This window comes from Galleria mellonella, unplaced genomic scaffold (genome assembly GCF_026898425.1).
Source record: "Galleria mellonella isolate WM207_F2 unplaced genomic scaffold, CSIRO_AGI_GalMel_v1 utg165, whole genome shotgun sequence".
NCBI classification, from domain to species: domain Eukaryota; kingdom Metazoa; phylum Arthropoda; class Insecta; order Lepidoptera; family Pyralidae; genus Galleria; species Galleria mellonella.
This window is the reverse complement of record NW_026442009.1, coordinates 1,304,750-1,331,329: the sequence shown is the minus strand read 5'-3', so window position 1 is coordinate 1,331,329 and position 26,580 is coordinate 1,304,750. Positions and strand designations below refer to the sequence as shown.

Below are 26,580 nucleotides of genomic sequence, written 5' to 3'. Positions count from 1 at the left end.
ATAATTAAATGTGAATATTTTGAAATCAAAATTATTGTACAATCTATATAACTGTAGTTGAACTGAACTCGGCGATTGGTTTCAAGGTCGTAATGCCAGGAATTTCAGTGATCTCATATTAGTTTTCTCATTTCACTAGACTTTATGAGTTCCCACGACGCGTTTAAAATAGTGGAGTGTATGTTTTCTTGCCATACCTTGGCACGTATATTGCAAGACATCTATATCTATGTATATATGACATCTATTTCTTAATTTATTTACACTTGATAATAACATAAATTATAATTCTATTCAAAATACCTAATAAAATAATAATTGTTATGTATATAATACGGTCGGATATCACAACAAAATCTTTATTGTAAGGACCAATATGAATTAATTTTCTAATAGATTAAAACAGTAGTTTCACGAAATTATCAAATTCAAACATTAGGTTAAGAAATAAGTTTAAATAAATGAAACCTCAGAATCGGTCCCAATGTTTCTATTATAGTTCAATAGTAATAGCTAATATAACTAAAGTACGTATAAAATCAATAATCAATTAAGAATCAATTCAACATATAATTACAAGAATAAAATTCATTGGAACACAAGAATTCTATACAAAATATTTTAATGATATTTAACAACAATAAAATATAATTTTAAAGCAATTTTTAATATATTTAATTTACTTTTATATAACTAATCAATTCATCTCAGAGTAATAGTGCCAGTATGTATCAGTGAAATATGTAAATCACCTTTATAAAAAAAAATGTAATTGGGAACATTATCACATTTATATTATGAGTAAATAAATGTTTAGAAAATCCATGTTTTAAATATAGATATACTAAAAGTAAATTTTATAGTACACGCTCATAACTGCTATCAAGCGCAGGGTCTTGGGCGTTGCTCCGCTTAACGATGCCATTGCAGGATCCTGCAAAGATAAGAAATGGCGTCGCTGAAATATCAACTAGTCACATTAGCATATCTGCAGGATACTATTCAAAGCTCTGTAATTCTAAAGTAATAGATAATAATGTCATTTATATTCACTAGTTTGTTTACAAATCCTTTTTACTTTAATTAAAAATGTTTGAATTTCTAAATGTCTTGTAACTATCGCAATTATCGCAACGGACAAAGATTTTTCAACAAAAATTTAAAATTTCAAAACTTTCTTAGATTTTACAAATAAAAAATATTCGTATAGCAATGAAAGTAAGAAATATAAATCATGATTGAGATGATTCACTTTGGATGCATTTTATGTTAACTGCAATTGAGTTATCAACTTTTAATTAAATTTATGTATCAGTTATTAAACGAAACTACTGACCATAACGGTTCCAAGAATAGAAACAATTAATATCTAGTTTAGAAATCATCAATCCAATGACTTCAAGCTTCGTTAAAATCGATATAATATCGATGAAATAAAAGAAATGGTACATTGCTTTTTTCATATAAAAAACTTTTTCTAATCCCGTTACTAATTGCAATTTTATCAGGTATGCAACTGTCAAACATTATTTATTTAAATATATAGTTTATTTATTTTAATACTTTCCATGAAGGTCTCGGCATAACTTATGGTGGACAACAGCAACCCTCTTAAAACATCATTAAAAGCCAAACTGCGGTTGCCAACCCTTCCGCCAAGCATGATAACTACTGGCAAACCCTCCCTTATGAGTGGACAGTTAACGGCTAATACAATACAATTTAATCTTTCTTTAGTATAAAAATAACACTAGCCTCAAATTTTCACATTCAACCGGTTAGCATTTGAAATTTTATCGTGTATGCCCTTTAGCTGTTCATCCATATGGAACGCGTCTCGACTACGGAATCCATTGTCCACGCCGTGTGGATGCCCGGCTATTTATACGTTCCAATCAACTACCACATCGAGAAATTTACATGTACCTATACTTTTTTGTGTAGCACAGATTATATAATGAATCCATAGACTTTTATTTTTAAGTACCCCATTTTACAATGTGATATGCGTCTGTTGCATATTTCCGGTTACCTCATGACTTTGCCTTCGTAACCTTGCTAACAAAACCAGCGAAATATTATTTTCCTGATTAATAACTTTTTAACGCACATAAAAACGATGAAGTTTCAGCACAATGTTTGAATTTGAGAAGTCCGATCCCCATTAGTCCTATACGTACTAATTAGATAGTTAGAATTCTTGTCTATTTGTTTTTATTATTATAAAAAAATATTAAAATAATAACAACGATTTCAAATAGTAACAAAACTAAAAAACTAATGAGCTTATGTAAGAAAATTTCTACTAATAACAAAAGTTATAACTTTACATATTGTTATAGATTACTTGTTGCCAGCAAGGACACGATTAACACCAATTTAATTATGACACGAAACTGAATTCGAAACCTTTCAAGCTACGACCAAATGCATTGTCATACATGCAACAGTCGTGATACAATCTTAATATCAATGCAAGATCATAAATTAAACATAATATGGAAGTCTCCTTGACTCTCAGGAAATGGTATTTCGGTTAAGAATTATCATAAAGCTGTTATTAACTTTGGTAACGAACGAATGTCGTTAATTGATGTATATAATTATAATTGAATGTTGTAATGTATACAATGCTGAAATGTGTTTAATATATCATGCTAATATAATGACAATAACGCTTTTCGTAAGTCAGTCAGCTGCAGTTTTGTAAAATGACTAACACTACACAGTTATAGGATACCAAAACGAGTAAATAAACAAACTTAATAGTTGGTTTTAAGTTCATTTGTAACAAAGTTACATGCTACATAGCACTGCAGCTCTTAAATTATAATTAAATTTAATGAAATTTCAGAAGTTTACTATTTTAAACATGCATATACCGCAGAATATAGCCAAGATGTGAAATACTTTTTTAAATAGATAATGCATTTCTATAATAAAATTTTGCCAATGTAATTCATTATATTCAGTTTAATAAACTGACATGACATTGTCTTATACTCTTGACAAATATTTAACGTTTTCAGTTTGGTAATAAATCTGTCCTAAACTGGTCATGCTACCATAACTATCAAAGCAGTCATTACGGTATTTGCGCCTCATATTAAATTGTGGTCATTGACTTGGCTTTGCCGTTAACTTACACAAAATTATTTTAAATTACAATTACAAGATGTACTCCAGAAGAAAAAAATTTAGGGTATCTGAGCGATCTACACTCGCTTTGGTTTGATGTTTTTTTTCGTCAAAAATGCTAACTATCTAAATAAAATTTTCATCTCCAACAAATTTTCAAGAAATGGAATTGAATTATATAAAATAAACGAATTCTCGCTTCCCTTACTTTTACAATTTATATTTACTTGAAAACATGCTAAGATTATTCTGAGAGTATGCTTGACCGCATTTGCAAACTATTTTATATGTAGTTATAGCTTAGTTGTTTTGATCTTTTATACTAATTCTAGTTAGCTCTGTCTCAAGATATATAACAACACACATTATTTACATTGTCCATTGTGGCGTACAACTTACAAACTACTACAAAAAGAACAGTCCTTAACCATCGATGACCAACGGCAACCTGCAATGTATTTGCGGTCGTAACAGCGCGTGTAACACATAGTAATTAAATATATAAGGCAATGATAATGTATTATAATTCGATAATAATAATATAATATATTTTATGAGTTTTAAAACTATAAGATTTATAATTAAACTTTCGGATCAAAGTTATGAACTAAGTAATCTACCTAGAATATGAGTAAACAAGCGATCAATCAGGCAATCGAGGACTCTTTTCACAGTGATTTGCAAACTATAAATTACTGGTTGGTGTTGGCTTGTTGGCAATGCTAAATATAATCGTGGAGAGAGGGAGAGCCGGTGCGAAGGCGGCGCGCGACGGCGCAACGCGACGCACTATGGCGCCAACTCGCGAGTCAAGGACGGCGACCGATATCGCGGGGTTTGTCTTGTATTGTTATTTTGCTATAAAACCACCTCTGGGATTAACTAAGGCGCGAGAAAATGGCTGTCGAGTACTTGCGTTGCAGCTATAATTAACTAACTAGTAATTATGGCCGTATTTAGTAATACACCTAGGAATGTTCCGCTCAATTCATTACTGACACGGCTTATCTGTTTATTACTAGTTTTCAACTGTAAATTCGTCCGCGCGACTGTGATATATTTATTAACTTAACGAGTTCATTCATCATCATCACCATATCAGCCGTTAACTGTCCACTGCTGAACATAGACCTTTCCTATAAGAGAAGTCTTGCCAGTAGTTGACACACTTGGCGAGCGGGTTGGCAACCGCAATTAGGTTTTAGGTGATATTTTAATAGAGACGTTGCTGCCCATTCCTCGTCTTCTAAATTTCCTTAGTCGCCTCTTACGACATCTACGTGAAAGAAAGGGGTGGTCACACGCCACGAGCTCATTAATAACGTAAAATTAACAGAAAATTGTTGATTGCCACCATGGGAACAACTTTGTAATTTCAATAAATTATTGTACTAAGTATAGGTTTCAATGCAACGGAAAATTGCCAAATCTCGTTCATTTGCTAATTGTGTAGCAACATGACTAAATAGGTAGGTATTTATGAGTAATGTTGTTTTAATTTACAATTCTATCATAATTTTTCATATCTGAGGTTCAATATACCTATTCATGTTTAGATATAATAAGTAGTAAGGAACAAGCAAATATTTTATTGTAGCGAAAAAGCAGATTTTTAATAAATTGTGAGATATAAATGAATACTAGATATAAACCTACAAATTAAACATAATAATAGTCTCTTACGCCGTGTGGTCACGCCATAATATAGGCCACTCTTTCCTTTCTCGTAGGTGTCGTAAAAAGCAACTAATAGGAATTAATGGTGGAGGAATTGGCAGCCCCTATTAAAACATCACCAAGAACTAACTGTGGTTACCAACCCGCCTTTCAAACTTAGTAACTATTAGTAAAACCCCTCAAATAGGAGGCGGCCTACATATGTTTAGCAGTGGACAATTAACGGTTGCAAAGATCATGATATTCTCTTTAATATAAAATAACGATGTTTGAAATTAAGTAAATACTTATTTTCCTAACAATGCCTCTACAATAATCTACTATTTTGTCTACTTGTCAACTTAAGCAAATTCCCACCTTCGTCTTTGTACATTGTTAGTACTTATTGCAGACTTTTCGGTACTTATTAATTCTGTGAATTTTGCGATAGTAATCACTCGCACGTAGAGTAATAATGAGAATATTTCAATACCTAAAAAATACAACACAATAGGTAGATGTAGTTTTACATTAAGGAAGTATGGTGACCGTGAGAGAACAACGACATAATAAATTAAACATTTTTATTAACTTGGCCAGCCAAAGTTATCAACAAGTAGTTTTATACATCCCAGTTATTAGAGCCATGTCTGAATTTAATTTATATTTGAAAAATTGTTAATTTCTTTTTAGTTATGTAAATTTTTCTCAGAAGCTAGCTTTACAAAGATGTGCGAGAAGCTACGGGTATGAAGATTACAAATAATCGTAATAATATATTTTCGTGTAAAAAATTAAAATGGAATAATAGGATTTATTCCCATTACAAGCAAATATACTAATTAAACTGTTTATTGTCCATAATTTAATTTAATTGTAATTTATTTTTTATATAAAAAAACAATGGATTTTTACGAGTTCATAATTCTAAATTCTAAAGCAATTTTGATTATTCATTTTCAACCATTAAACTATTAATTTCAAAAGAAATTAATAATTAGCAATAATAGTAATAGCTATATTATATTAACTTCATTTAATGCAATTAATGCATCCAAGTACATGGAACAATGGAATATGCTATGTCATTAGGGGTACAGTGTCACTATAATGTTATTCAAGCGATGCACGACGTACGCACGCACAATGAAACAAATCCAATAATGTTCTTTGTATTCTAACGAAGGTGGGGCACGCATTAGCCCATGTAATTGATGCATCAATCCTGAGTATGGAATCATTTCCCTAATGCAATGCTGTAATTTGAAATGAATACAATTATATAAAAGTAATTATCTTGTCCAATTTTTAATAATTAGAAATCTTTAACGCAAAAAGAGACTTCAGTTTTAATAAATTAACATAAGACCAATATGATGAACTCTGTCAATTAAAAAGTCATCCACTTATTTTAGAATTGATAAATATATCGTGTAATATTCTTATAAAGATACAAAGGTAAAATAAGATTTAAAAAAAAAATATACATAATACTAGGAATTTAAATTCAGATTATCCGCAAAAAAAAAAAAAAACAATAATCTTGACAAAATGAGTTTAACACGGGAAACAACTGTATGTGTTGCAAAAAGTATTACATCAAATCTATATCGCTTACTATACACAAAAATACAAATGTAATTAAATCTTCTTCTTATTAAAATCTTAAAATACATACATTTGTATTTACATTATATGTAAATACCCCAAATTTGTCTATTTATTTACTCAGTACGTTGCACCGTCAATTATATTTTCTATTATTTCTGTCTACGGTTGACTGGTAGATAACGCCATATGGTGTTTTAAAATTAAATATCATTCAGAAAAGTCTTTCAGTGTGAATATTTATAAAATAATAACCTAAATCTGAATGAAACCATTCTTGTATCGGTTGCCAAAAGTCTGTTACCCCGCATTCCGAAACGATGTCTAATGTGTTTTTCTTCAGTGTTGTGTTCGAAATTATTAAAAAATATGAATCTGCTGGTCACAATGATAACACTAAAAGAAAATGCTAAAAAAATACACTTTCTGCAATAGCCTCAATTGACATAACAACTAAACAGATACCAAAATTGATTAGTAACATTTGGTCCGTTGGTACTAAATAGTATCCCAAAAACAAGTAAACTTTTTGTGTGTACATAAATAGGGATACCAGAATGTATAGTATTGTAATGTATTACTAAATAAGCAGAAGAAAAGTGTGTTTAAGTTGAAAAATAAAAATGATATAAAATTCTTACATGATTTTTTATTCAAAGAACGAAGTAAACAGAGCTTATTTTACAATGATGCTTATCTTCGCCAATAGCTTTGACTGATATAAGAGTACACTAAAAATATACTCGTTGTCAGAATTATTGAAAGTAGCAGCTATTTTAATTAATATATTTATATTATTTAGAATACAATATTACACGTATACCTATATGTATATTTCTATTACAAAAAAGTCTCCTTTTTAAATTTAAGAAATCTGCTGGGGATTTTTGATCAAATTACATATAAAATTGCACGCTATGTGTTGTTAAATTGTGTTAAATTTAGTCAGAGATGTGTCTGAAGTCTTATTCAATTTACAGATGATGTATAATACGCTATAGATATATGAAATTCAAATGTACATAAGACATCAAAAGACGAAATAATTATATTGACATCTAGATTGGGAATGTCTTGGTTATGTGTTTTTGCATGCATGTATTGATTCTGAAAGGAAGTCTCCATTTATTTTAGAGCTCAATTGCCGGTCCTCACTCGTTAGATTGATGCGAGCGGCCCTGAGAATGACTGTAGATAGGACTTGATTAGTCATTCGTGTTTTGTCTATTGGTGTATCATTCACGTGGTGTCGAATTGTCAATATGTCGTTGCCCGCCCACACCGTATGACAAGGTAGATATGTTACAATAATAATGTTACGGAAGTATTTAATAAAAAAAAATTGTACAATGTTCCACATACTTCATATAAATATGCATTGTTAATTAATACAAATATTAAATAAAGCTCTATTTTATGTACTCTTCATGTTTTTGATCATGATTATGTACTTTTGTATCACACAACATATAAATATTAAGTCACCAGTGGGAGACTATGTACAAAAGTCGATTGCTTGGGTACCTCTGTCCCATTCATGTTTCATCCGTGAAGCAGTTGTGTTTGCATGGCTGTGTTTCGGTTTGAAGGGTGGGATATGGCGTGAATTTACTGGGTATAGAGGAATAAGACCTGAGTCCTTAGGAATGACAACGCATGGGGGGTATTATGGGCGATGGGTATACTCTGTTATGTCCATGGTACTGCTCATGTCTATAGGCGACGGTTACCACTTTCCATCTGGTGGGCCGTCAGCTTGTTTGCCATTCTAAGATGTATAAAAAAAAATCTTTCATATTATATCCTGATATTTAGATAAGTAAACATTAACCTTAAAATTTATACTGTTAAGACATGTTATTAAGTTAGTAAACAATTGATTTGACTAAAATTACAATATATTTATTATGGATGTAACGTATTTTTCAAAGCAAATTGTGGTGCCAAATAACGATGCTATGAAAATTGAAATTTGGTTGAAAACTGAACATTTGATTGAAAAAAATTGAACATTTAATTGAAAATTGAAATACAATTTTAGAATGTCAGATGGTATATCTCAATCATTAATTGAATCAAACAGGTAGGATTTAACTGGCTCGTACAAATACTCACAGTTATACTCAAGGTTAGCACGACCTCAGACGGTCGTTGTTCTGAAACTGCGTAGGAAGGCTGTGTACGACTAATTGCAGTTGTGTGGATATTGCAAAATAAATAATATTAAATTATTCTCTAATAATTGTGTAATCAATATAGGAGTAAGTCACATGCTTTTAGGCAACAGTTATTTCACCAATTTCACAAATGTTACTAATAATTTCAGAGTTTCATAGCCTATAATCTACTCTAATAAATTATGATTTTTTTTACTAAAAAGCTATTTAGCTCTAACAAAATTCAATGAAAAGGAATAATCTCTATCGAAAAATTGGCGAACATAATAATAATACATTACAATCATATAACAAAAATATAGGCAAGTACTACTTGCCTTTTATCATCATCACCATATCAGCCGTTAACTGTTCACTGCAGAACATACGCCCTCCCCATAAAAGGAGTATTGCCAGTAGTTGCCACGCTTGACTAGTGGATTGGCAACTGCAGTTAGGCTTATAATGACGTTTTAAGAGGGACGCTGCTGCCCATCTCTCTTCCATTAACTAAGACTTCCATTAACTTACAACATCCACGAGAATGGAATGAATGATCTATTCTATACCGGGACCGCACAGCAGTCTTTTATACTGCCTTTTATATTTCCTAAAAACTATTATTGTTGTGTATGTGGTCTAACTTCACTTTTATGCCAAAATTCTATATTATTGGTATAATTTTAGTCACGTAAAGATTTAGCACTTATATAATATATATACGTTATTTAATAAGACATTTTATAGAAATTAAAAAATCATAAACAATTATAGAGGACTATTTGGATAGACGCGAAAATAGATAATGGTGCCTATTATACTAAAGTAAACTGCTTGAATTACTTATAGTGCGCTCTATTTTAAATAACATTCTCGCTGTTTACTCACTAACTGGTTATAAAATTAGAGAATTGGTCATGCACTCGTCCGAGGAGAGAGCCTATTTGCGTTTAAAAGGTTTTTTTATTCGCACCAAACTCGTGTCTTGTACACGAACGGTGAAATTGGCCGGCGCCATGCGGGTTTTCTTTTATTGTCGTCTCTTATATTACGCTATTCGTTTTTCCTCTGAATCACTTTGTACGTTTAAAATTATCACCTATATTAAGAACTTCAATCTTGTTTTATTACGTCCTCTTCGTAAGAAATAGCGTAAATAAATATAATGCGATTAAATGCACACGGATGCTATATTTTTTACAATGATTATGATGTCACTAAAAAAATACGAGGCCATAGTCTGATTTCCACTAGACGAGATTAGAGTGACAGGTTTTTTTTTTATGCAATAGGATAAACGCATTCCAAACAATATCAGTTTGGATTACAGGGCACCAACCTCCTGTCCGTATTTGAAACTTTGAGGTCTCTAATCTGATTTGAGAATGTGAATGTTATTTTTTACAATAAGTACATCACTCCTCGAGGATTAAGTAGATACAATGGAAAGGTATTTTTTTAATGGATGATAATGAAATGGAAACTCCGCCTGCGTTAACGGCATACACTGACAAGGCATCAGTGAGGGATAATAGATAAAAATGAAAAAGCAGGTCAGTTAGCCCATCGTGATGAATACATCTGGAATTTAGCACGATGATTTCCAGGGGGAACCACGTGGAGGTCGACCTGACAAGATATATTGCTAGTAATGGAACTGGTAGCCCACATTACTAACAATCCCTTCAAGGGAAAGCTATTAGGTTCCTTCTATTATTATCTATTAGTACAATCATCAGTACATACAAAAAAACTTAAGTAAATACAACTGTTAGGGTAAAGAATAATAAATTTAAAAGACACTTATTTATTTTTATTCAGTAATTTATTTTTAAAGAAGAACAAGAGGTATAATTTTATAATAACATTTATATAAGTAAAGTCATAGTCATATGTAGGTACACTGTGTTGTATTTGATAACAATTCTATAGAAATGCATCAGCAGTTATGCTAAATATACATGATTATCGTGGCTACTGTCTATTCCCGGTATGTAACACTGTATCTACACGTTCTTAGAACGTAGTATCTGTTCGATTAGTGTTTCCCAGCCGAGTCGGGTGGTCCGAAGCGCCACTGCGCCATGTTTGGAATGTCTTGGGCCTACAGCGAGGTGAAAGGTTGTTAAGGTATTATAATCGTTTGTGTACCTTCTTTAGAGTCCTCACGTTTCTATTTAATATTCACCTCTTATAATTAATTCTTTTTAGGAGTATATAAACCATGTCTAAATGCTCCTTCCACATAGCATATACTACCTATAAGAGTTTAGTTGCATTTTTAAGAATATTTAAAAGCATTGCATTGCATTTTAATAACATTATATTTTATTTTGATTAACTAGAAAACTGTGACCCAAACGTATGCAAATTCTATCAAGTTTGTAATATTAACACCGCATATATAGATTTAAATAAACACCACGACAAAATGCACTTTTCGTGTGACAAAAACTGTATAAGACATTGTATGGCACATAAATATTTATGACAAGAACGGTATATCTAATACATCTAATACATTTAATAATATATACATAAGTATAAATTGTTAAAAAATCCACATACCATTAATGAAATTCATGTAATGAACACAAAATGAAAAATTTTGTATTACTCATGTAATTGACTATACGAGTATCAATTTAAATCTAAAAACAATGGCATTTAAAAACATATTATAATTAGGTACATGAATTTTCAAGTTCTTATATTTGCCGAGTTTACTGAAAAACAATTCTTACTTAGCAAAATATAAAAAAACTACTTATTATATATTTAGGTATTAGTAAGTATTTTTATATCTATTTTATTTCTATTAATTTCATTAAGTTAATATTTTTATTTAATATAGCCATTTAGAACATAAAAAAATTAAGCCAAACCAACCCACTATCTCTACATAATATATAAGTTTTTCGTGATTTTCTTTAAACAAGCGGTATGCAGGTCATAATGAATCTGCATTATGATATCGTGATAAAGTTCATTGCGGCATCAGACTCATTAGATGACTGTCTACTAAAGTAATTAAGTAATTGCGCTTTAATAGGTCAATTTCGTAATTCTTCTTTGAGACATTGATAAATAATGTCCTATGTAACTATATAAATATTCTATTTATCGACATTGCTTGTATAAAGTTAACACATACCTAGTTCTTTTTTTGTTATTGATTGTTTGTTTATTACTTTGAAAATCTATTCGTCTTCAAATCAATACAACCACTAAACTATCCGTCATATTCATATACTCTTGATCACTATTAATAGGGTAATTTTATAATCCATCGTAAATCACATTTTACCATCAAAAGTGATGACTATAAAGATAGTAGGAGATCAAAATCTATGCACCTATAATTATATGGAGAGAATTTTAATTTAACGCGACGATATCGTGGGCATGTAAGAAAATTAAAAAGAAATCTTACAATTACTGTACTAGTAAATTGAAAAACGCCTAATAAATAAATTATTTTAATCTGTTAGGTAAACCGCATAGACTTACGCACGCCCTAATTTACAGTAGATAGCGAAGTCACACAAAAATGTTGTAGCTTTCTATTACCGCAAGAACTTTTGAAAACGGTTCGGTAGTTTCGAAGATTACTTTTTATTATACCTAATATTATAAATAAAAGACCAAATTGTGAGTTCTTTATTTCTCTGGTAAATAATTATTTATACCAATCTCTATAATAACATCCGCTTTATTATTAGTTAAAGGATTATCTCGATAAGCATTGGTGATTTAAATCCTTTTGAAAAATGACACTTCCCGCGAGAGCAAGACAAAATAGAATGCATACACGGAGCGCAACATAAATAACAGCTAATATAAATTAAAGATTTAGACTACTTTTTTTTATGGAACCCACACAAGAACAAACTCATTCGAAAAAATTATTGTAATGCATAAAATACGCAGAAACAATCCAACTCCTCCTTTTTAAAACTGGCTAAGAATATTAGTAAAACAATGTAAATACGGTTAACTCCGACATTAACCGATTTTTCTTGGCCATAAGACTCGTTACAAAATAAATCTCCGAATAGATACGGAAAAAGAAAGCGACATTATTTCATGAAACGGCGTTGGCTCCGCGCCATTGATTAGGGGGAAGGTGTTATCAAAACAACTAAATGTTTGAAAGCTTTCTCTGCAAACATATTCCGAGAAATTTAGTAGTAACGATTCAGTTTACTCCATTTACTAAATAGACTAATGTTGGACTGATTTGCAGGCTATTTGCGTGAGCGTTTCTTTTATGTTCTTGATAATGAGTGACAATTTATTTTGATTATACATTTTTACTAATATACATTTACTTAAAAATTCAATATGTTTAATGTATTTCAATTATTTTTGATGTTGTGGTTATTTCAGTTTATTCAGACCTGTACTGTACTTAGCCTTTTTGAAAGTTTACTGCAAAAAAATAACTGGATTTTTAAAAAGTTTTTAACAGGGATATTCGTTTTCTCTTCAAAATAAAAAAGTAGAAAGTCTCGAGGTAGATATTTCGTTTTTTTACATGATTTAATTACAAACACATAATTAAGCACATATTTCATTTTAATTATTATTAATAAAAAATAAATCTAATATCTTTATATATTTTATTAGGAGGATAGGGTTACGTTCAGCAGTGGACGAATAATGGCTGAAATGATAATAATTATTAATATTTATATTCAACCTTACTCATTATAATGAACCTATTTCAGAATTATCTGTGAATTTAACTACTTCTGGACAAATGTTCTACCTCTAGAAAGTTTACCTTGTGTTGAACCTTGGACAATTAGACCTTCAATACACTTTCTATTACAGTTAATATGGCCAAAGTACTCAACAAATAGTTTAGCATTACACTCCATAAAATAAATTTGTCATTTTTTTTTCTAATGCAAATCACGCTGTCTAGTCGGGCAAATATCTAGAGAGGCAAAATGAGTTTACTGCTATCGAGCAGAGCAATTTACTGTAAAGGGGTGGCATATATTTATTTTTGCCCAGAGCGACAAAATAGCTAGGACAAGTCAGCAAGTGATGTAGTCTCATCTAAAATTCCAATCCAGTGCAATGCTAAAATTTCTACGTCCGTGTTCATAAATTGAACAATGCAGTATATCCGCCCACTAGTTGCAGCGTCTCGCCACCACATGCCTTTATAACGAAGTATAAAATTTCTCAAATAACATTGTTATTTCATATAACTGACCAGACTAACAAAAACTGGACGGATCACTACGTATAATAATAGTGGAACTCCAAGAGCATGCTCAAGCAAAGATTACTCATGCACATGAAAAACGTGCTCGTCGCTTGTTAAAAAAAACTGACGCTGAAGTGTTACCATCATTTAATTTTGAAATTACGAAATACAGCTAGTACTAAATAAACCTTAATATATATTTAAACAGGTATAATTTTTACATTATATATTATTCCGTCTACACTAGTATATTTATCTACGCCCACTTGGGAATTCTAAACATGGTTCTATCATTATTTATATTGTTTGATTTGGACTGACTCGGAAACGATGTATTTGTTATTTGTAAATCATAAACGAACTACTAGCTGTAACCACTGTACACCTAGCTTAGAACATCAGCTAGGTGTTCCCACATAAATTAAAATTAAAAGTAATTAATACGGTACGATCTACCCGTATATCTCATTCAAATATGTTACACTTCGTTTTAAACAATACGTATACTCCAATTATCTAAACATCTAAAAATCTAAAACGTACAAATTTTTACATTATGTAATATTAATAGAAATAAAAGTAAAAAATTGTAGTAGTATCTATGGTAGTATCATATGGTAGTAATAATGTGATCCATCTCTGTAGCAAATATGCAACTCCATTAAACGCGATTGAGTAACAATCACAAACAACATTCCGAACCTATCATAAAAATGATAATTTAAAAATACTTCAGATCAAGTTTATTTAATAAGGTTTAACAATTCTATTCATATAACATATCTAACTAAATATTTAAACGTCTTTACGAAATTTCACATTATAGTATTATTATTACTGTACTAATATTATAACAAACACGAAAATTTATGAAGATGTACGCATATGAATATATGTTTGTTCCTCTTTCGCGCGAAAACTACTAAACGGATTTGAAATTAGTTGTACCTTAACATAAAGATATATATTGATTCACGCGGGCAAAGTCGCAAGATACAGCTAGCTAGTACATTATAAAATAAAATTTGTTATGTACATAGTATTTGGAATGGAGGATATAAGCTAGTTTTTCGCAATTAAAAATTATTATATAAAACTATATAGGTATCTATTCTGTTGGTAACATAGAAACAGTAACAAAAACGTTTATTGGACCAGTCATAGCGGTTTAGTGGCGATGCACGATGAGTCAGTCGGTATTTGCGTCACGTCACATTAGACTCCTAACCGGCCCCACTCAGGATTCTCTACAGCCTTATCAACGTCATCAGATACGAGTATACCGTGACGATTATTGACCCCAATTGGACGACTAATTATGCCCTCGTCAGTTTGTCACATTCCTTCTACCATCCTAATTAAAAATATTTCGCCGTCCGTCGGCATGTTCAGACTCTTATTTTATTGATGTAGCATTGCAGAGTTTTTATGTAGCTGTTATAAAAAGGGAAACAAATTTTTAGATGATTTATCATTTACGCTACAAATTGTTTAAAATAATTTTTAGGAATTTTAAACGATTTCCAAAAGAAGAAAATTTGCAATTCTTCTTATTTCTTGTTGACTGTGTTTGTTTTGAGCCGATTTTACCAATTCTTTTTTGTGATCAATAAAGTTTACTCCCATATAGAAACACCCATTTTTATTTTGTGACGACTAAAACTGCCATTTGTATTTATGAAACAAAAATTGTTTATTGCAAAGCAAAATTACAATACATCTTATCGTAGGCGTCTATGTATTGATAGTTGAATTATTAAGTGTAAATATAACCATAAAGATATTAAAAAAAAATAATGGAGTCGCTTTTTTTAAGTCAAAATGTATTTATAATAATAAAGTATCGTTTTGTGATAGTCCTTTCAAGTAGGTACATGTCGATGGTATGGAAATGATATTGGGCCATCACCTGTCAAATATTTCTTGATATGGTTTTATTTTAGAAAGTTAACGGTATTTTTTTTTTCTAACTCTTACGTCCGCCCTAATTCAAACAACCTATAGTTATAACTCGATGTATTACAGTATTCATTGTGCACTTTCTGGATGCACGTCAACATTCCCTAAAAGGCATGTCGTCCACTGAGCTCGCCCACCTACGCATGCGCAGCAGGATAAACAGCACTTACATATACATTTTAGCCTTTCAATACCTCGCTCTCGACAGCCTAATGTGGCGCCTTAGGTCTGAGCAAGTACTGGTATTTAATGGCTATTGAAGCGTTTCATAACTAGCCGACCAATTGCTCGGGAAATTACGTTGCCCTCAAATTATTTCTAAATATAAATACGCTTATAAAAATGTTATGGGATAGAAAGAACAACTTAACAAGCAGAAACAAGTTATGGAAATTTTAAAGAAGCACCTTTTTATATCAAGGTAGATAGGAAGCTACTGTTTGCCGCCAAGTCACAGAAAATAACGGGTACTATAAACATGAGTATGTACATAAAATACCATACTTTATTATCTACTTTATCAAGTCATTTAGAAAAATCCTATAAAACTTACACTACACTTCTATTTTATGCTCGAAAACAATGAAATCATTATAAATTAAGAAAATATAATTAATAATTGCTGGACGCGTTTGAAATAGGCGCATTTGTAATATCGCAATATAAAAATAGAAACATAATAATGTATAGACATTTTTATTATGGTATTTATTAAATATGTAGACAAAAACATACCTAGTTGTAATTTTTTAATTTTTGTCTCATTGTCCTGCCAATCACAATATCACTGAAAAAATTGTAATTGGATTATTACTTACTTTTAATAATGCCTATAAATTGTTATTTATTTTATAATTTTTATTTTATTATTTATATTGATTATTATATAATGTAGATTGTAATTGTTATTCTGTAAGATTTTTCTCTCTCTTTATTATAAGTAAATAATTATTATTGTACAGTCTTAGATCAATGTTATGCACTGTTAACTTACTAATACTTAAAAATATAAAAAAGCCATTATCCTTTCTTATTACGTTAAAATGTAAATTTACGATAAATTTTAAAAAAAAAGTCTACAGAAGCAATTGGCGAAATCATAAGTGAAAATATTTCACATAAAAAGATATATAGGCAAGTGCTCATGAATAAGGAAATTCTTGTATTTAAAATTAACACCAATTGTAAGTCTAAGTAGACATATGTCTCGATTCCAGGGCCACCGCCACGGCTGGGGCTTAAGGCGGCGAGCCCCGGCGTCGCGGGCACGGACGAGGACTGCAACAGCAACACCAGCCTTGCAGGGAGCCAGCACTCGGCTCACGATGACCTCGACGCGCACTGCGACAACTCCGGCTACTTGTGGTTTCTCGATTATAAGTGAGTACATTTCTTTGATGGTAAAATATAACAACCGAGCATTCCTTTGGTGTTTCCCCACCATATTTTATATATTGTGTGTTCACCTGATTTGTCCTGTATCATGCCTGCGCTATAATCCATTCTAGCAATATATAAGTGAAGGATGTTAAATACGGATGAAGTTACATTACTTGATATATCGTAACGAATTAATTACGATAGTTTGCACACGGTCAAACTGACTGATTATAGTACTAACATATGGACTACTGATGGAGTGTATTGACACTTATTACCACAAATTATAGAATAATATTACTGATGATGATATGTGTCACTCATAAAGCACCCGTATATTCCTATTTCAAAGTGTTAATGTTATATAAATAAATAACAAAGGACTTAACTTGGACATCAGTGAATTGTTTCCAAACTACCAAAATTTGCGTACCGCCAAAGTGACTAAGCACAACCTAGCAAATTTTAAATATTTGTTATAGAATGATATGGCGCTTTGTGACAAATACGAATATAGAGATTACCTACATATTATGTGAGATCAATAATATACTCGTAACTTTAATGACTAGTGCTGCTTTGGCCGTCCGCTGCCAAACAAGCTAAACCGAATTAAATTTATGCATAGAGTGCAAGTTCACAAAGACAGTCTACATAAATTATGATAATTTTTAGAATAGATAAAGTTTAATTATTTTAAATATAGGAAATATTTTTTTATCATGTTTACATTTAGGTATCATTTTGTAGTACAATTTAAAAATAGAAAAGTGACGTATTGGTGAAGACCTGTTCATTCATATATTCCATATTCTATTTGAATATAGAGTATGCATGCTATTCAAAGGAAACATACAATAGAAGCGTCCGAAACCAGTATACAGTCATAAACATGTGGATAAAGCAAGCTATGTTCCTATATAAGGATATGATCATTCGCAATCTATTCTCTTTGCTTTTCTTTCTAATGGACTTGCCTCAAAATACAGATCATAGACAAACAAAGCAATCTACTATTTATTAATGTATGTTATTGAATATATTCGGCCATTAACCCTGAGTACCATTGTATACTGGTACCTATCGTGCCATTGTACACCGATAACGATTTCGAGGTTACCATTTTCATCCCATTAAAAATATTATATAAAACTTTTTTAGAACTGTACAATGTTTAATAAAATAATTAAGATAACATGTATAAATATCGCAGTAGATCTACGAGTTTTAAATATATTGTTACCAATGCCATATATGTACAGTACGAATGATCTAACCATCGTCTAGTCTAGACTTCCGTCTGGTATAACAGAACGGAAAAGCATAATGCAGTTGCGCAGAATGAGGCGCCTGCCCGTCATTTTACATCTAACTTTGATACTATCTTCATACTAGAACTCTTGCGGTATAGACAGGAAGAACCGGTAAATAGTAAGGCTTTACTGTATTCTATTTTGCATCTCTTACTTTGTACGTATAGATATCTGTACATCTGATTTTTAGAAGTTTTTCAAATTACCAGATTTGACAATAGTCATCTGCGTAGATAACTCTGCCATGATTCTGTTGTATAACAATTATGTATGCATGGCTTTGGTCAGATTGAAGGTTTTTTTTGTAATGGATAATAATGGAATGGTAACCCCACCTGTGCTAACGGTATACGCTGACGAGGCACCAGTGAGGGATGATAGGTGAGATGAAAGTTAGCCCATCGTGATGAATAATCAACTGGAATTCAGCACGATGGTTTCCAAGGGGAACCACGTGGAGATAGGCCTAACAGGCTATATTGCTAACAATGAGACTGGTAACCCGCATTACTGACAATCCCTTCCCCCTCCCTTCCCAAAAGTCGGATTGAAAGTTGTGGTATAGCAGTGAAATTATAAAGTACGATGGCATAACACTAAAGTTCTAAGCAATGCGAACAATAAGGACTACTGTGGGCATCACAATGTTTGTTATGTTCATGTTTGATATCCATAAGCGAGGTTTACCACTTTCCATCAGGTAGGCCGTCAACTTTTCTAAATATCGTTATAATATCTTATTACTAATGAATATCTTCTCTGCGTTTTTCAGCCCGATATTTCGAGACAGTTCGTGTCACCACACCTCAGTTCTGTCCTCGGTGTCCGCGTCCTACAAGGGTATAAGCGATCTCGCCGCCCGCTTCGAATTCACATCCCGGTACAACGACATTGCCCGGGATCTGGACGCGAACCTTGCCGAAGCCGACATGGAAAGCTTCAAGACAGAAGACATACACGCGCTGCTGATGACCGCCAACTTGCCACATGACACCATCATTGATGATAGGGCACACGATGTGAGTAGTCATATTCACGATCATAAGGTACAACTAATGATTTACTAGTGATTGTTGCAACTGTGTTTACAATAGGTGGCACTATTGTTTCTAACAAGGTAATAGGTTAATGTGCCATTTTACATTAATAATTCATAAATAAGCTGTATTTTATTTTTGATAAAAAAAATTCGACCATGTTAACCAAAACAGATAACTGATAATAGTGATAATCGCACTAGATAGATATATCAAAACAAAGAAAACCTCATTTTTTGTTTTTTTTTTTAGTCTATTATTTTTTTTATTTTATTAGACATTTTTATCATTTATGTTCTTTTAAAATTTTGTTGTATCAAACTTTGTAATATCAAAGCAACTAATATATAAAATACAATTTAATTTGTAATAAGTAAATGTTAATAATAATATAGGAATACAGAAAATAATAATGTCATAAATTTCGTCTAAGCCATGTTTAGTACCTACGAGTGTCATTGCTTCTACGAATGCTGAATGAATTTCCTCTATAGTTTGCAATAGCGATTTCTTTTCCTGAGAAATAGCCAGTTGTCTTGTATTGATTATGTCTTCCTTCTTAATTATTTATTGATTATTCTCGTTAAGAATTTAATTTAACGAAATTATAATGGCTTTATTTTATAAAGTGTTTACACTTTATAAAAAAAAATCTCCAAATAAGTAAGTTTTAATTGATTCGTCAATTATAAATTCTTAAATGCTTTATTGTAAGCATGTACTTTTAAAAAAAATATATCTTAGAGGAATTTACTTACGTTAAGTATTTACGATTTATATTTTTCCCAATATAATATAATAATACCTTTTTCGTTATTAAATGTGACAACAATTTTGAAGTAACTAACCATATATAGTGTCATTACCAACCAGTTGTTGGCGATATTAAAAATACCGAATGACTCAATCATCTTAAATTATACATTTTAAGTTTGAAATAATTTATTATAAATTATTTTTCTCTATGGAATGGTCTAAAATAGAGTTATTTTATGCACTAGTTACGTAAAGTTATTGTAATTTGACACTGTAAATATAAAATATATATATTTTTTATTTTTACGCTACTACTCCAGTGTCGTGATATAAAAGTACATAATTACAGATGTACTTGATTTAGTAATATTCTTAACTATATACTTACCTGCAATAATATATATAATAATGTTACATCTGTGATAGTAATCTCTTGAAATAAATGATAATTGTATTGCGATTTATAATCTATATTGCCCACTACTGGGGAAAAGACTTTTAAACTATTTAATACCATACTTTTACAATACAATGATATTTTTTAATGGATGAAAATGTTATGGTAGCCCCGTCTGCGCTATCACTGAATAAGTTTATTGCTTATAAGTGAGGGTAAAAGCAGGTCAGTTGGCCCATCGTGACGAATTTCACAAATATTAACCATAAGACGGTTTCTAGGGAAAACTGCGTGAAGGTTGACGTGATAAGGTATACTGCTAGAACCTCATAAATGACTACCCCTTTCCCCAATACAAAGATATTGTATAACTGCTAATATTAATAAATAAAAATATACATGATATAGAGATAGCAATAAGTTTCTTAAGATTTATATTGATGTAAAACGGGAAATTGGTTATTTCATCTTATTGAAATGGCGCTAAGAGGAAAAGATTAAACTTATAACAATCTTTATATGGCTGAAACAACAATCATAAAGAAACTTCGAGATAATTATCTTTTATAGATAATTAAATTACCTACCTACATTACTTCTAAACGTCATACGATAATTTGTAATGAATAATAAATAATTACTGATTTATCAATCGTTAAATTATTGATAAATTAATTTTAGTTATGAAATTAATCAATGCGATTTCAAACAATCTGGATGACGTTAAAATATTCTATGTAAAAACGTTTAGAGAATTCATACCTTTCAGTAAACTTTACTGAAAATCTACTAACAATTAATATGCGTGATTGGATATCATTATTTCAAAATTTTTACAGTTGAGTGTATTTTATAAATTAGTTTATAATAAATTCTAGGAGAAGTAATTCAACAATTAATATAAAATGATAAATTCATGATTATTTAGATTTTTCTTTTTATGTATAAATAATATACATATTTTATTCACCGATCTAATATACAGTAATTGACTTATTTCGATTAGATACCCACTTGCCGTTTTCAACAGTTATGGAAAAATCTACATTCATGTAGCAATTTGCAACCATAACTTAATTTTATTTCCTAGTAGATGTGAAACTGTCTGAAGAAGATTTTGGACAATAACTACTTAAGTTCATTTAAACGACTAAACTATTAAATGATAAATAAAATTTAATAATTTATTCGTATAAAGGAATTATAATGAAATACGATACACAGATGCGCTAAATACAGGATGTTTTTACTAATGAAGGGTCCCGCGACTGATTACGGTCTCACCCGACGGAAAGCGATGATATGTTTACTTGTTATTCTAAATCGCTAACAATGTCATAGTCTAATACTTTGCAATGTTATTTTCTTATTTTGTGTTAGTAGATTACCCAAAAATCTATAGTTTTAACAAAACTTAATTTTAAAATTTTAAAAAGTCCATAATTCTATTATAAAGAAAAACCTATTTATAGATTTCCTCTCTAGATGGCATGATACTTGTACCAGTAAATGGATAACAACTAATTAATAATAATTCACAAAGTCAAATAAGTAGCTTAATGTAAAAAATAAACATAATTTCCATTTGAAATTCTAAACAAATATATTTATATGTTTATTATTATTCATTTATGTGTAGGCCCATTATTTTGTGTCGATTGAACATCTAAAAATCAAATTATCTGTTAACTTACTAAGTAAATAGAATATATTATAATGTATTATTATGTATCAAGGAAAAACCTGTAAATTAAACACACATAATACAGAAAATAGAACAACAGCATCTATACAGTAAACAGGAAACAGTAGTCGCAGTATATATATCCAGGGAAAAATCATCATGAGCCAAATAGACCAAGAGCCGTAAAGTAAAATTTTACATGATCTATAGTAGTCATAAATTGTTTACAATTTCAAATAAATTAGAAATCAGTCACAATTACGGAAAAGAATACGAGTAAGACAATGGATCCCAGCTTTAATTAAAGTTCTTTGACTGACCCACAGAAAGAAAGAAACCTTTTTTTATGCAATTTAGATTATATTATAATAATTTAAATGTAAGTTCAAAGGTGGAAACATTGACTTGTCTTAAACAGAAAGTGTTTAAATTGCATTTCAATTGGAATTGGTGATCCATCAACACCGTTACATATTAACAATGTTTATAAGTCTTCTCTTACGCCTTAATTATACAGATCTTTGCTCTTGGAATTATTTATTTCTAATAAAACAAGCTTACATTAAGTTGCTGCAGATCTACTATTGAAATTAATATAAAATATTAATCCAATTTATTGCAAATAACAATTATGTTTGAAACATAATCTTAAATAATATTATATTATTAACATAAAATTACGTTCTGTATTTTATAATATCAACTTATAATAATTATATACTGTTACAGTCATACTCGGCAACGGGTGTTACTTATAGAGACTAGTCTGCCTAGTTTTTTTTTTGGTGGGTGAAAATGGTATGGTCGCCCCGTCAGCGCTAATGGGATACGCTGGCGGAGCACCAGTGAAGGGTGATAGATGAGAATGAAAACAGGCCAGTTAGCCCATCATGATGAATTCATCAGGAATTAACCATGATAGTTTCCAGGGGGAACCGCGATGAGGTCGACCTGGTTGGGTATATTGCTAGCAATGGGATTCTCAGTCTCCATTACTAACAATCCCTTTCCCCCCAGTCTGCCTAGTTAACTATAACTGACCTATTTTAAGTTATTTTACATTATTATAATACAATAGTTGTATACCATGGCTTGACCCGTGGTCATATCCTGAATTCATAATGTTGAATAGCCTTATAACCTTCCTCAAGAAATGATATCAAATACAAAAAAAAACTTCAAGCTCATCTGCTTTATGTATTAGTTATTTGAAATCACGCAAAATTACTAAATCCTTTATCATTATTCTTCTCAGCCGAAATTGCTTTCCGGATTTGGCAGTTAAATAAAGATATGTCATAAGTCTTATAAAATCCTATACGAATAAATATTTTTAAATTGAATTGAATGAATTGAAATATTAGTAGAATGACGCATACAGAGATTGGACAATTGACCAATTGAAAGTATGGCTGGCACGGCTATAGTAACATATGCTATAACGGGTAAAGAAAATATATGACAATAATAGCTGATAGTACCAAAACTCTCGAATTGTTTTTTGTTTGTAATATATTTCATAAAATAATAATTATTCTTATATGGTGTCGGTGTACCAGCACTTGTTGTTTAGAATAAATTTTAGTTAGCAGTCTGACATGTAGCTATCGAAAACTACCTACCAAACCCACATACCTACCTTATATGCAAAACCATGACTGTATTATTATTATGTACGTATTATTAATAAATGTACCTATGACTTTTTGTTAAACCGAATACCCACATCTCGTATCATTCAAACCGGAAAATCGTCAAGGATTATCTACTTTACATTCCCAAATTTCTAGTGAAAATCTGCCAATTAATAATAATTAGTTTATTTGCTGTAACATACTTGGGCTTGATGAAAATATAAAAATATATTTCGAATAACAAAACAAATAGAAATTTTATGCTTGTTTTAAATTTTTAGCTTTTCTGCTATTCTTTTTTTTAATAGATTATAATGGAATGTTAACCCTGCCTGTGCTGACAGTATACACTGGCGAGGCACCAGTAAGGGATGATAAGTAAGAATTAAAAAGCAGATCAATTAGCTCATCGTAATGAATACACCTGGAATGCAGCATAATTGTTTCCAGAGGGGGATCATATGGAAGTCGACCTGACAGAATATATTGTTAGCAATGAAACTGGGAGATTGCATTACTAACAATCCCTTCCTCCCCCTACACCCTTTGCCGTTCTTTATTATATAAAAATATTATTTCTATATAGTTCAGTAGTATATCGTTCAGTTCTACCGCACTGCAAATTAATTACGTATTTTCTATATTTAGGTAATTAAAGTCTTATTAAATTATTGTTTTATGTTTTATCATCATCTTTATTAATATAATGTCATGGGTTTGGAATCTAATTTTAACAATAACCAAATCATATTTCGTCATTCTTTTGTCTAATCCTTCGACCATATTTTTGTTTATGACTAAAGTATCTTCGTTCATAAATTGTTCGAAAAGTTTTTTTGCTGTTTTAATCATCTGCATTGTATATGTACCGTACAATGTCAGTTAGATGATACGTTATTTGTGATAGATAAAGTTTTTATTTTCTTCTAAAACTGAAATATTAACTGAGTATACGATATTATTTAAAATAAGTATACCTGTATTTAATATTATTATTGTAATATTTTTTGTATATTTATATAAATTCCATATACTTAATTCTATTTTATTATTAAATATTAAAAATAAATTTTAGATACGTGTATATTAATCAGGTACAGAAGTTACTAAATTAAACTAACACGTACAGTGAAATGAAAATATTATATTTTTTGTTAATAATAATAATAAATTTCTTCTCTAAAAATTACACCACTTAAATAGTGAGAACCGTAACGAAGATAGTTTGGTCATGATATATATTATGTATGTATTTACGTATGTTTATTTTTCAGTTCATAATAGGACCTAACCTGGTGCGTGGTTTATTCATACACTCACATGATTGCAGAGTAACCCGCGTGGCGAGATGTTTGCGAGCATCTCGAGCTCTCTGATGGAAAAGTTTCGGTTCGAGAGCAGTATCAGTTTCGACAGTAGCCTCCAGGTTCGCCCGCGTTGCTGTTCAGTGTTCAATTCGATCATTTCATTTTACATCATCATTTTCAATGCTATTATTCACCCCATATTCAAGTAGCACCATCTCTTATATGTTTCATTTTTATATTCTGCAAAGATAGTACACAAATGTCATTCTATCACTTAATATCTAATTTTTTTTTTTTACAGCAGCTTTAATTTACATTCTACACATTTTTTTTGAGAACTTTTCTCAATTTTAGGGAACTCCACATGATGTTCTGTGGAATTGTAATTAACTGACAGTAGAAGAGTACTGACACCAGCAATTATTTGACATGTCATAATTATTATTTCAACTGTTGCTTGCACTGTTCAACATAAACCTCTTTCAAACTCTGCCATAAACGACTCTCTTAAACAATCTGCCTTGACTTCCTGCAACATATTTGAAATCATCACTATATATAGCAGAGGATTGTCATACACTCAGTTCGCCTTTCAAAGTCAAAACCTTTCCTCTACTATCGGTTCTTTGAGCTATACGTCTTTGAGCTAGCCCTTTAACACTTAAATTTAGTAATATTTCGGGCCATACCAGTTACTTTTTTTTTCTTCTACGGACATTCAGATTTTATCACGCAGCAAAACACCAAGCATGTCCTCTAACACGCTGAGCTATTAGGAAGTTCATATACCCAGCACTGTAAATGACAATGTTTCGATTCTATAAGTCATCACTACAATTGAAAGATGTATTTTCATAAATAGGTATACATTTCACTTTCAATGTCACTGGAGTGATAGGTTATCATATCAGCGACATACACTAATAAAACCGCAAATATGAAACAGTAAATTATAAATAGGACATAAGTTGTTTTTCAGTTATTTGATTTCAGATATAATTATTACCCCTAATTTAATGTTTAATTTTATTACATTATTATTATTATTTATTATTGCAGCTAATAAAATAATGTCACATATACATATATATAGCGTCTTGTACCTTTCGTAGAGAAATAAGAATATTAGAGATTTCATGAAATACTAGGAACAACAAAAGAACACGGAATATGTCGAATAATCTATTCTATCAATAACGCCTTCATCCTGAAAAATCTATTGATATCTAAAAATGAATTTAATATTTAGTAAAATAATTATGTTGTTAGAGAGATGTATTTCTTTAATATATACCTTTTATGAGCCGAATGTCAAATTAAAGCTTCTTTCGTAT

The 26,580-nt window shown here is 30.6% G+C and overlaps 1 protein-coding gene and 1 long non-coding RNA gene across 13 annotated transcripts in view; one reads left to right on the top strand and one right to left on the bottom strand.

Moving 5' to 3' along the window:
• The window catches only part of LOC113519023 (uncharacterized), a 96,751-nt gene that overhangs the window by 48,621 nt on the left and 21,550 nt on the right, over positions 1-26,580 (top strand). For 11 of the 12 annotated variants that reach the window (XM_052892751.1, XM_052892752.1, XM_052892756.1 and 8 more), the window contains 3 exons: positions 16,956-17,118; positions 19,204-19,450; positions 25,270-25,365. In XM_052892751.1, the coding sequence (XP_052748711.1) occupies positions 16,956-17,118; positions 19,204-19,450; positions 25,270-25,365 (506 nt within the window). The remainder of the gene's footprint in view (positions 1-16,955; positions 17,119-19,203; positions 19,451-25,269; positions 25,366-26,580) is intronic. The other variant, XM_052892746.1, reaches the window with a different exon arrangement.
• LOC128200192 (uncharacterized) lies at positions 712-26,244 on the bottom strand. The gene is made up of 3 exons (XR_008252591.1): positions 25,936-26,244; positions 25,260-25,486; positions 712-934 (listed from the first exon to the last, which is right to left on the bottom strand). It is a non-coding gene; the product is annotated as an uncharacterized LOC128200192 (long non-coding RNA).